At 40.3% G+C, this 13,296-nt stretch overlaps 1 protein-coding gene across 2 annotated transcripts in view; it reads right to left on the bottom strand.

The window, feature by feature from the left end:
* Positions 1–4,433: 4,433 nt before the first annotated feature.
* Positions 4,434–13,296, bottom strand: part of LOC119373162 (uncharacterized) — a 173,608-nt gene continuing 164,745 nt past the window's right edge. For both annotated transcript variants that reach the window (XM_049419775.1, XM_037643188.2), the window contains exons 10-12: positions 10,963–11,082; positions 9,011–9,262; positions 4,434–6,516 (exon numbers count right to left, since the gene is read on the bottom strand). In XM_049419775.1, the coding sequence (XP_049275732.1) occupies positions 5,318–6,516; positions 9,011–9,262; positions 10,963–11,082 (1,571 nt within the window). In that variant the 3' untranslated portion in view covers positions 4,434–5,317. The remainder of the gene's footprint in view (positions 6,517–9,010; positions 9,263–10,962; positions 11,083–13,296) is intronic.

Here is a 13,296-nt window from a genome sequence, read left to right on the forward strand (position 1 = left end):
TGTACACATATATATGCACATGTACATAAATGTCACAGTTACAAATGAACTAGTTCTATACAGCATAATAAAGTGCAACAATCCGAATAGGTACAACCACAAATGAAAAATGTATAGACAGTATGGTTCTACAATAATTAGAGCCAGATATTTTTTGATAGCACAGCAACAAATAGATCAAAGAAAATAACATAATGTAGCACTCGAACAAAACATTATTTTCTGAGAAAGTACCATTTTGATTTTTCTCTAAATGTTGACAGAGTTAGACAGTGTCCCATAATATCAAATAGCACATGTTGATCATTGAGGAGATTAGGAATTTGCCATTGTAATAATTAGTTGCCGTAGTTAGTTCGTGTGTTAGCTTTAACAAGGTTCCTAGATCTTAAGTGCAATTGGTTGTGGCATTGGTGTACGTCGAAAAGAAGTTGTCGCATTACTTTTTAATTCTAAAAATGCTTTTTCAGACAATTTTCCAATTTTCCAGACATATTCCTGATATGCAAAATACGATCCTGCTGAAAGTGCTGAGAAGTGTGTTCATACATCGAGAGGTTATGGATAACACAAATACACTTTTTCTGCATTCTTAATAGGGTTTCCATATTACTATTAGAAGTCGCACCCCAAACAAGCAGGTAGTAGAGTCTGGAGTGAACGGTAGAAAAGTACAACTCACGTTTAAGCTTTGAAGGTAATAATGTGCGATATTTATTCAACATAGTTGTGCTATATTCTGTTTAATATAGTTTACATGATGTGTCCATCGCAAGTTCTCGTGAAAAAGTACTCCCGGGAACGTGTATTCGGAAACCCTTTCAAGTGGTTGTGACTGAAATAATAAATGAGATCCAAACTCAACTGGTTTGTTAATTGGAGTAAACACCATATACTTAGTTTTCTTAACATTTAAGCTGAGTTGATTAGCCGAGAGCCATATTGAGAGAGATTCTATCTAATTATCAATTAAAGGAATAAGAGTAGAGATGTTATCAGAGGAGAAGAAAACGTTTGTGTCGTCGGCATATAATACGATATCTGGTGTTTCCGGTACTGCTATGATATCATTAATATAAAGAAGAAAAAGGGTGGGGCCTAAAATGGAACCTTGTGGGACGCCATACCTAATATCTGCAACGCCTGATTTAACATTGTTCATTTCCACAAACTTGGTGCAGTGTGATAAGTAGTACCGCAGTAATTCCAATGCCATACCTCTGATTCCATAAGACGGTAACTTAGAGAAAAGTATGTCATGCTTAATTCACGTAAAATGCCAACAATTATTGCGTACACAGTGGGGTTGCATAACCTCCCTCGAAATAAAATCCTGGCTATGGCCCTAAATCAATCAATCAGCAAATACGAATGAAGTCTGCCTAGTTGTATTGCACCTAGTCTTGAAAACTTAACAAAAACAGAAATTTGAAATCACATGTGGTGACTGACTTTGCAGCGAAGGATTCCCTTTAACAAACCTTTCACTACACCTCAAGCAACACATTTCTAAGGGAAAAAAGAAATATTTATGGTGTCTAACATCTCAAAGCAACTCACTGGGTATAGGAGACGTTGTGGGCAGCTTCACATTAATTTTGACCATCTTGGGTTCTCTAATGTGCGCCCAAAGCTACATGAGCATTTTTGCATTTTAACTGCATCTGAATATGGCCATGTGATGACTATTGCACACGGATTGTTGGACTTGAAGTGGTGTGTTCTGCGGGTGTCAGAGAAACAGTCGAAACTGCAACCACATGAAGTGCATTGGAGTTTGGAAAAACAAGAAAAGCTGAAACAGGAAATGGTTTTGACGAGGGAAGACGATGAGAAAGAGGCAGACAAAGACAGTGCGGCTGGATTTCAAATGCCGGAAAATTCTTCATTCATTCATTTAATTATTTATTTTTTAGTGTCACTAAAATTACAAAATTCTATTCCCCCCCCCCCAAAAAAAAAATGTGACTTTTCCCTTTCGCTGCCTTTTTCTTAATGTTTTTATTTACATTAACCGCTGGCTTCTTGACCAATCCCCCATAGTGGGTAGAAGCCAGTTTTAAAGAAGAAACAAACAAACAAGATAAGACATGTAGGCAACTGGCTGTTCGAGAGACCCTCAGGCAGTTGGGTTCCGGATCCAAGCTAGCAGACCCGTAGCGACCACTTCACCCATAAAGGAAGACGCCTGCTGTTCCAGCCTGCAGTGGTGTCAGTCTTTTAGAAGCTCCAGTTTGCACTTACCTCCATTGTGGTGCTCCACCGACGCCGTCTGCAACGTTTCATTGTAGACTCGCCATGACATCCCAACACATACTGAACTACCGAACTGTGAGATGAATGTTGTTTAATATACGGGACATTGACTCTGATAATCTGTTTGTGTAGTCACTGTTTTTTTACCCTGGTTATTTGTATCTTCTTTCTTTTATTTTTTTTTTAGAAATAACAACATGGTTTCATTTTTTAGGCCACTGAAGCTATTTCTCGGTGACTTTATTTGTTAAATTTACATGCCTAATACACGACAGACCACCTAGGCCAAAATGGCATAGTAGCACATATAGAATGCTGCAGTGGCACATTTAGAATGCCACAGTGGCACATATATCAAGGAATATTCCGAACATGACCTGGTGAATTGTGTCATTCTAAAACAATGCTTCTTGTACTCTTTGCACGTCATTCATTTATGGGCACAAGATTTATAATTTAGCATTCCTGTGCCACACTCTCCCTTTCTATTAAGCCATTGTTTCATGCGCACACTTGGCATTCAAGCTAATTTGGGCACTTTTAGGCAAGTCATTGTGTTCAGCCACACAAGCTGTTAGCTCAGGTAAAGGACGCTGAGCTACCTGTCAGTATAGCTAAACGGTTTTACAAATGCTGTACCATGAGCACAATGCTCAGTTCACCAATGGTATGTGTACTATCAGATGCCAAAGAAGAGTTTTTGTCATCCACAGGTTCCCACTTACTATACTAGAGGGCTAGTCAGTTCAGAACTAATCATCATAGTGGGGCTACCTGCACCCAGATGGCTTGCTTGCAGGCCCAAATACAGTTGTCAGTATAGTGAAACCTTTTCAGACAGCTGTGTAGTTATCTAGTCATTTAATGTGGAAATGTGCATCATCATTAAAATACCTTGGTGCTGTAAAGCATAAAAACTTTCGTGCCTCATTCAGAACCATTCTGGAAAACAAAAAAGGAAAAAGTGGCATAACAAATACATTGGCACAGAGTAGCCAATGTGCTGTCTATATTGGGGAGACAAAAATACATTGGCCTCTGTGAGCATTTCTCATTCATTTTTCATTGTCACTTGCAGGAACCAAACAGAAAAGTTTGGTTCCTCCAAAAGTTGTCAATAATTCAAGTCATCTATGCTAGTAAGGCTCATAACAAAGCAACAACTGTATTGGTCTAATAGAAAAGTGGTGTTAATACACCTTTGGTTATTGCTTTTCAGTTAAATTTTCAGTGAAAAATTCTCACTAGGACTCCGTTTTGCTCAGGTTAACACTTTGCTTGTGTAATATAATGGTTGTTTAGTGGACTTTATGAGATTCAAACAAATGTTTCTTGAACTGACACACTTTTTTCAAGGTAGCTGCTTTTGTGTTGAAGAATGGTAATTAAGTAAGAGCCAGAAACATTTTTTTCCCTTGTCATTGGGGTGATTCTCTCCTTATGGCCAATGTAGTGATATTCATGAACTTTTCCAACATTATCTCCACAATACCAAAGCTAAAGCTGTGCACTCCCTTTCAGCACCTTCCCTGTCCGTCAAGCATTGAGCTTGTCATTCAAACATACAATTGTAGAATAGATCATTACCCTCATGAACAGTTGTCCCTAATCTCAATGACTGATAATTTCTCTGTCCTTTTGCAAAATGTCTGTTTACTTGCTGCTCCACTTGCTAATTGTTTATAGCCATGAGCAACATGCCTTGGATTACACATTTACAATAGGACAGGCCGAGAGAGTATGGCCACAGCTACAATTTGGCACACACAAATTTTTTGCTGTTTTACTTGATTGCGTATATACAAACATCTTTGTGCAGTATTATAGGCTTTTGCCTTGTGGTTTTTTTACTTCGTGTAGTATTTTATTTGGTGAGAAATCGCATTTGCCGTCATGTGTCACAGAGATCAGCAGACACACCTTGAAACCCATAGACACCTTTTTTTTAGGGAGCTGTCTATGTATAGCTCAGCAGAGTAACAGCTGCAGCTGCGTAAAAGTTTTCCAAGTAAACCTCACATCAAGCAGGTCACTCAGCTGCATAAATGTTTTCCAAGTAAACCTCACATCAAGCAGGTCACTAATGTGTAAATTAAAAAAAAAAAGAAAAGGCTTATTGTGCTGCCACATTGGAATTAGTAGTTGTCCATAACCATAAATGAATGACACTGGAATACTTACATGTAACATCATTTATTAGTTTATTGGTGCATGGTTCTATCTTTGCACAGCAGTAAACCACACAGAAAGTAAGTCTTTGCGAAGTGTAGCCGCAATTGGTCTTGTAGTGTAAATTACACAGAAAAACAACTGTGGCTTCCTTGAAGACGTTTTACGTCATACTTTTTTTCATTTTTGATTGACATAGGACAGCTCATTATTAAAATAAATGTCTTCTTTGTGATTAATTACCTACTCTTATGGTGACATAGTACTACATAGGGCAAGAAGAAAGATGATGGCTTTCAGTACACTGTCCACACTTCATATGGCTCAGGAGGTCAGCCACTGTTTACAGCTAAAACTTTCTGAAAATACGTGCTGGTGCATTTTGTTTGAGGTAAGCTATAACACACACAACTAAACTCTTTACAATGACCAGAGAGGGAGCTGGCTGCACAGATATATGTGAATCCCTCTCATAAATGCCAAAAATGTTATTTTACAGAGCTTCTCATGATTATGCCAGTAGTTTTGAATACTAGGAGATCCAAATTTCACACATTAGGTACATATGGGTGTGACAGGATTACAGGGCATTGTTCAACTGGCTATCATAAGCATGTCTCAAGAGGGATGTCACACCATAATACTTATATTGTTGGCAATACATACATCTAAACTGGAACACACATACACTCATGTCTGTTCTTCTATGGGGTGACATTAGTTTTTACACCAGCAAGTCATAATGCAGTGTTCTTGGTGTGAGGACCTTGGCTGTATTTCCATCTCTAGCCAAGTGAAATTGACATTCACACAAAAGCAGAAAAGCATAGGGATGGTACACATGCACACATACATTGTGTTTTAACATAGGAACACTTTTTCTAGCTTTATGTTACAGTGCGCACTGTGGGTTTGACTCTATGATCATCTTTGGCGAGTCCTCTTCTTCAAATTGTGCAGCAGAGTTCTGTCCAGTGGCTGGCATTGCCTCTAGAGGTATCACTCGTAAACGTGCTGGCAACACTGCTGCCAGCTCTGGCAGTGATGAAGTTCTCCTTATAAGTGGCTGTGTGTCCTTTGACACGGTCATTTCAGTTGCTTGTAAGTCAGCGTTTGGTTCTTCAGAAGCCGAATTGCTGAAAGTTGGATGTCTTAGACCTTGTGGCTGGTTTGTCTTCAGCGGTTCAAGTGGTGGATTAACCCAGGCATTTGCTGTGGTTTCGGATGTAGCTCTCTCACCGCTGGAACGTGCAGAGTCTCTTTTTGCTGTTTTCTCAGGTGACCATTCAGCTGGCTCCAGGTTTGTGGCTGATGTATTGCCACTGCCATGACCGAGATGGCGATACTTAGCAGTCGAGTGTAGCAGGTAGCGCGCTTTTGTTCTTGAAGGTGTCGCACAAGAGCATGCCCCTGCACACTGGCATTGTGCCTGAGACAGAGACCTGGGACTTGCTTGGTCCCTTGCTGGACTAGAGAGGCTGCCATGTGACTCGGCACTGGTCATAGGTGCACGCCGATCAAGAATTGTGTGAGTGAGGCCACTGCCGGGAGGCACACTGCTGCTACCACTGCTGTTGCCACTGCCACTGCCGTGTACTCCTGCGATAGATCTGTGCCGATGCCGCGATGACTGGCCACGACTAGAAGGCTCGCAACGCAAGCCCAGCTGCTTAGGATCAACAGATGTTGACTTGTTTCTACGCTGTGGACCACGCTCAAAGACGGTCACAGGAGGCAGGATAACTCTGAGCAGATGGGTTGCTTTGGATGAAGAGGATGACCGTCGCTGGCCACTAGAGGAGCTGCTTCCCTGTCTAGAGGGGTGCTGCAGCTCATCCGGTATGTAGGCTGCATTCTTGACACCTCCTCCCATGTGATGAGTGGGGGCATTCGCGCTTGCACTATGGTGGCTAGGGTTAGGATTTGAGCTAACAGCAGCTGCAGAATGTGTCTCGACAATTACATTGTAAGCTGGGGGTGGTGGCATGTAGAACTTGATCACCTCTTCATAAGATGGTGGCGGGTCATAAAGTGGAGCATCATTGACGCCAAATGGGTGCCGTCCATGACCGATAGACCCTGCGTCACTCTCTGCAAAAAAAAACTCTGGATGTCAGTTTTATCGTCCTTGCTGTACGGCAGTCCACAGGCCTTGTAAACAGCCTTGTCCAATTTTGGAATTGAACAGAAAACATAGTATAAATCATACTACAAGCTATAGGCATTTATGCATGATTTGGCATAATTAAAGGCATAATTATTTCAAAGTAATCATACATGAAAACTGCTCAGCTTTGTAAAACATTATTAATTTCAAGCTCCTACACTGGAGAGGCTAGTGTTGCAGTCATTCTTGGTGTGATCATGTGACATCTTTACACATTGGGTGACAGCAGAATAAAGTTGGGAAAAAAAGATGAGGAGCCATTCCACTCTGTGAAGGTGGATGACCACTGAAGCTGTAGCATATCGCATTAGATTACACAAGGTTAATGAAAACCAGCAGGTAACCAGCAGGTAACCAGCAGGTTTCATTAAAGGGGTACTGACACAAAATTTCGCGGCCGAGATAGCCTGCTGGATCGATTCCCGTGTACGTGCTTGTACCATCTGCAAAATATCGACAGCGAATAAAGCTTGGAAGGTATTTTATATGAATTTTGAAGTTCGCGAGCGCGATCCAGCATTATAGGCCGTACCTAGTGCATTGACACCCTCGGAGGTGACCCGAGGTGACCCCCCTACTTCCCCTACGTAACCGTTGCAGCCGGTACAAGTTATGATGACGTCATAGCCGCCATTCCTGTTTTGACGCGCTTCCCGACGAATCGCTCCTCGCCAGCGGGTCAAACCTGAAGTGATTCGCCACGTCGAAAGTTCCTTCCATCCCCACCGCAAGAAAATCGTCGCCATCAGACGACGATGAGCCCGACGACGACAGACCGCGCGGATATGCGTCACTGTTCTGTGTGCTCACGTGAACGAGCGTTTCACTCGCTAGGTGGTGATAGTTGCACCCGGCGGCTTGTCGTTTTTGGAGCTCTGTCAAACCGAAACTGAGGCTGTGTCGGTAATGAGGAGCTTGTAATTAATTATCTGTCGCCCGCTGCAGCAAACGATGTGCCGTGTTGTGACTAACAGGCCCCCAGCAACACATTGCAGCAAAAAAACGCGGGGCGAGAATTTTTGTGTCAGGACTCCTTTAACGTTGTGCCAGACAAAGAAACGAGCCCTCAAAATTCTCTTCCTTCATTGAGGATTAGAGAAGGGTACATGTACTTATTTTAATCATTTAGTAATGGTATTGATGGTGGCTTTGTGATTACTGCTATATACACTGATTGGTTCAGTTACAACCTTGCACATATTCTTTGCCAAAGTTACACAACGGTTGTTGAGTAGTTGAGTGAGTTGGATTGGTGTGCCGCTTCAAACCAAGCTCTTCTAGCATAAACTGAGTGAATCATTCCTTGTCTGGTTTTAAGACGTCCGCATTCAAATCTCCAACGATGATCACAGAGGTAGTGGCCATGAACTTTGCAAGGGTCATCCACCTTAGGGTGGAATGGTTCCTCAAATTTGACAGCACATATGCCTCAGAATATGGCCCAGAGGCACACTATTATTATTATTATTATTATTATTATTATTATTATTATTATTATTATTATTATTATTATTATTATTATTAGTGGAGTGCTTGAAGCCTGCTCCATCTCTGCTGCAGGTTGGCCCGATATTGTACTATCTTTGGGGTGGGCCCATGCTCCTTTTTTGTTATTGTTCATGCCCAAACATGAAAAATACATGGATCCCTGTCCATAAACAGCCTCACTGTAAAATCTTTGCAGTAAAAAGGCACCTTAGTTATCTCTTTTATTTTTGTAATCAACAATCATGAGCAAGTCATCTGCTTAGACATATATATGACAAATTTAACAGGAAGTTGTTTGTGGAATCATTTTCCATGGCTGTTTACTGTCTCTTACTGTGATACTGGGCTACGGCATACATTCTACCTTATACCCCGATTAGAGCAATAAATAATTTTTCCTATGCTTACCCTGATTTAATTATCTGTTAACTTCATATGGTCATGACTAACAAAAATCAGAACCCTATTCTTCAAGTGTGGTGTCACCACACATTCCAAGTGTGGTGTCACCCACCACCAGCAGCTTATTTTATGTTTGCTACAGGATCAAGGCCTCTCCCAGTGATCCTGGCTCAGTTTCAGCTACAAAATGGTGTCTATCACTATGATTCAAGTCCAGCTCTACTTAAGGAAAAATAAGTAATGAAGTTCTCGCTGTAGTATTATACCTCACTTTTGAGATACCTGTAATATCCATCATTAATGTTGTGATGAGACACGTTGATGTTACACTTTTTTATATTACTAAACAGCCTTACTTGTGCACTGTGTGACAAACATACATGAAATGGCAGTGTGTTTTGAGGTGCTATAAGGATACACAGGAATCTACATTCAACACACTGTAATTGAGTTGGCTACTGCACCATAAGAATACCACCATACCTACACGTAATGTGACTGATGGCAAAGTTTGAAGGGGAAACATACCAACGTCTGCGCTGATGGTTCGCAGGGCATCCCTGCCCACCACTTCAAGTCTTCGCTGTTTATGCAGCTTGACCAGGATCATAACAGTGGTGAGAACAAACATGCCCAGTCCTGCAAGGCTGGTGATTAAGATGAGCGTGTTGGTTCCAGCAGCCGCCGAGCTTTCTTGCTTGGGAAAGTAGTAGTTTGGTGTCAAACTGCGCCACCAGTTACTGTCCCTAGGTGACAGCTGGCTTCCTGAACCAGGCACGGCTGTTGTCAGAAGTGCACACAAAAATAAATTTTGTTGTAAAAAATCATACTGGCATGTCTATACACAGCAACAAGTTTTTGAGGGTCATTTAGACAAAGTGCATGCTATTGCAGTGTCTGTTAACAACCAACATTGCATAGCACAATGTTTAAATTAAATTAAAAAAAAACATGACATTAACACTTACTTGCAACATTATCGTTTATTTTGTTATGTGTATATTACTTATAGCCAACGTCTCTGAATGCTTACGTTGTGCTTCTAGTGACCCTGCTTTATTAACTAAAAATAAAAGGAAACTTTAATGTCTGATGAGACGCGCTTAGTTATCATGTACAGTCATGTTCACCAGAAAACTTTTGTTCAGTGTGCACAAGGAAGTGAAGGGTGATAAAATCTATCCATGTCCGTTTGATGTCAGCAGTACAGAAAAGGCGTGAGGTAAAGAAGAGCACAAAATTTGTAGTGGAGAAAATGTACACTTTGTACAAGATGTACACAGACAATGGCAAGGGCATAGAGAAGGCATAGACACAGACAAGCAGATAGACAGGGCAAGTTGCTGAAGCATATGTATAATGGTGAAGTGCAGTACATGGGGCCGAATGACAATGAGACAGATGGGATGTTCACAACTGTTGGTGGTGCTTTACCCATCCATATAGTCTTCTTTTGGTCCTGTGTAGTGTGCTTCATTATCAAACAATGAATGGTATACGCTCAGCAGAAATGGAGATATAGTACAATTTTGTCATTGAATAAAGCAGGAAGGTTTGAAAAAAAAAAAAAGTGGCTTCAATTGTCAAATTCAATACCGAATATTTTGCCATTTTTAACAAGGTTGAAAAGCATCCTGAAGGGGATTACATGACAAAGAAATCTTATTAATGTTGGAAGTTTACTTTCAGCAAATAATATCTTCTGTATTGATATTCTTCAATGCTCATAACGTCCATTGGGAAGCAAGCTCCTATCATCTAGACTCCTTGTAAATAACCACTGAATAAAGAGTGCTCCCAATTCCATGGCACCATAGACACCTGCATCCTGGACTGTAGCAACTGTGTGTGCATCTGTCTGCTTTAGCTTTTTCCATTTAAACCAGTAGCTGTCTCAAAGATTACATTTTTTTTTTATGAGTTAATGGTTTACAGACAGCAAACCATTCCTGTATTAGAAATATTTAAAAAATTGTCATATGCATAAGACAAGCATGACTCTGGTTTATGGTATGTTTCATGTGATGCAAACTTCCACTATCTTTACCATAGTGTACTTATTGAGGGCTCTGAGTATTCCACACTGGACCATAAAAATTATGGACGTTTAGCCCGAACAAATAACGAGGGAAGTGGTGAAGGGGAGCACTAACTTTTGACTATTTAATGAATAAACAGTCGAAAGTTAGCACTCCCCTTTATCCCTTTCCTCGTTATTTGTTCACTCTGGATTGCCATACTTTTATGGTCTGCAGTGGAATATGAGCTTATTAGCCCAGCAATGCATTGTTTTGCACTAAGTATTCATATTGGAGGTAGAAGAACATTTCAATATCTTGCCCATTTGAATATCTTGGATCTCCATCCTTATGTTGTCATTTCTTTTTTTTCTTACTCTCCTGAGCGTTACTGGTGCCTTAAGTTATGTATTTATCAACCTAAACAGGCTGTGAGCTACAGAAGTGTGTCAAGGAGCATACCATAACATGCAGACTCATCAGAACCATCACCGCAGTGGTTGAACCCATCACAGTGCAAGATGGACTTTATGCACCTTCCATTTCCGCATTCAAAATCTCCAGAAGATTGGCACTGTGCTCCTGGAACAAAGAAAAAAAAGAGGAAAAGGTTGTTTTTGTTTAATGACTAACAAAGGTATTAAGGTGCCATATTCCTTAGACTAAGAATCGGTGCAGCTTGCCACAGATGGATATGCCAGCAGACATCCTCCATATATGTTCTTCTCAGCAGCTTTGGGTGTCCATCACTCCTCTAAAACTTTCATATGTCAATTTTCTGAAAAACTTCTTGGTGGTGTAAGGAATGAAAAGTTAACCCTAGTGGATAATATCTCGGAATGAACTAATTTAGGCTTGTAGGAGTAACGGAGGGGAAAAAAAAAATATTCTTTAGATAAGATGGCCTTAAATGCTATTCTGGTTTGCCAAAAGCAAATTTTATTCATGCTGTTCAATCTGTAGAATCTTAGCATAAATAAGAAAGGAAAAAAAAATGTCATTTACTCGTTTATGGCATGAAGCTTTGTTGTTGAAAAAACAACTGTGTAGTATATGCTATACATTCATAATGACAAGATGCATTGCTTTACACATTTCATAACTGCTAGAGCAGCATGGCTGCCAAAAGGTGCCAAAGGAAGCAAACAAAGTGAGCAGGATTCCAGTGAGCAGGCAGGCTGTAGCACTGAATAACTGCAACACTTTCATGGGACATCGAGAAATTTTATCGAACAGCTTGTTCTGAAAGCTGGGAAAACATTGCAAACAACAGGACACAAGAAAAGACAGCTTGAAAGACAAAACACTTTGTTCACACTTTTTTTCCCAGTAAATCATGAGCCCAAACGTACACACTTCTCTTGTTCTGAAAGCTTTCATGTGGTATGTAACCAGATGTAATGCCACTGATTTGAACACAGAGGCTAAACTCCACAGACTATAACAAATACAACTTGATAAGCATGTCACAAGCAGTTTGAACAAAAGTATCAAAGCTGAAAGAAAAATTTGAAGTTAAAAAAAAAAGTTTGCACGGAGCTCTTAGCAGGTTCTATGCAACGTTTTGCCAACCGTATATGCTACTTTTAAATTGTCATCATCTTTCCCTAACAATCATTGTTAATATACTATTAATTTTCAGACAGATTCTGTTGTGAAAACAGCAGACTGACTTAGTTTCATGTCATTCGTCTGCTAGCCCATATTTCTGCATAACTGATGATTTAGCTCATGTATGTACCAAAGAAGTCTGTATCTTCAATATTTTTATTATGAATAAATATTGGAGTTTTTATATTCAATTAAAGAATATTACTGATTCAAGAATTCTGATTTATGGCGCAGTATACGAAATAAAGATGGTGGACACCCTCAGACCAAACAAAGTCCTAGTGACACAGCACCATTTAGTAAAGTAGATTTTTACTGCCAACTAGTATGTTACTATTCTAAAAAAATACTGGCTTGATCAGATTACACGGGCACGGGCTTATGTCAGTCCTTCCATAGTAAATGTGGACAGAGTCCGTTTCTAATTTCAATTGAGATAAAAACATATTTTGTGCTTTTAAAGATACAGATTCAGGCTTATCAAATTGTAGTTCCCGTCCTTCACTTTGCATATTGTATTGCCACCTTAGTAATAGCATTTGATCGACATGTACAGCCCATGAATTTTTTTTGTTACCAATTGCTGCAGTTTTACATGCCAAAACCATGATATTATTATGAGGCATGCTGTAGTGGAGGGCTCCTGAAATTTCGACCACCTGAGGCTCTTAATGTGCACCTAAATCTAAGCACATGGGCCTCTAGCACTTTGCCTCCATCAAAATGTGACCGCCGCGGTTGGGATTGAACCTGTGTTTATAAAGTCAACAGCCGAGCACCGTAATCATTGTATCACCATGGTGGCGGTTTCTTCTTTTTTTTTTCTTTTGTTGTCACTAATGACGTGGTATTATGTCTGACTTAAAGCATCATTTTCTTGAAAAACAGCAGCAAAATTATCGCACACACTTATCGCAGCATTACAGCACATCACTTTAACTTATTACTCCTGGTTTAAGAATGAAAATTATAAAAGCTTGTTGTCCACTGGGGTGGACACAGTGTCTGAAGAGGTTAATACAGGCCTGCCAATAGACCATTACAAGTCCACTTTGAATCTCTGCTGCCAGTGAGTGAGAATTAAAGAGTAATTGTTCCGCTGCAGTTCTGAAGGCATTATGGCAGCACATTAAGCAGCACAGAAACACTGCACTGCTTTTTGAGTGAGCATGTGGACCTATGTTC

This window comes from Rhipicephalus sanguineus, chromosome 1 (assembly GCF_013339695.2).
Source record: "Rhipicephalus sanguineus isolate Rsan-2018 chromosome 1, BIME_Rsan_1.4, whole genome shotgun sequence".
NCBI lineage: Eukaryota > Metazoa > Arthropoda > Arachnida > Ixodida > Ixodidae > Rhipicephalus > Rhipicephalus sanguineus.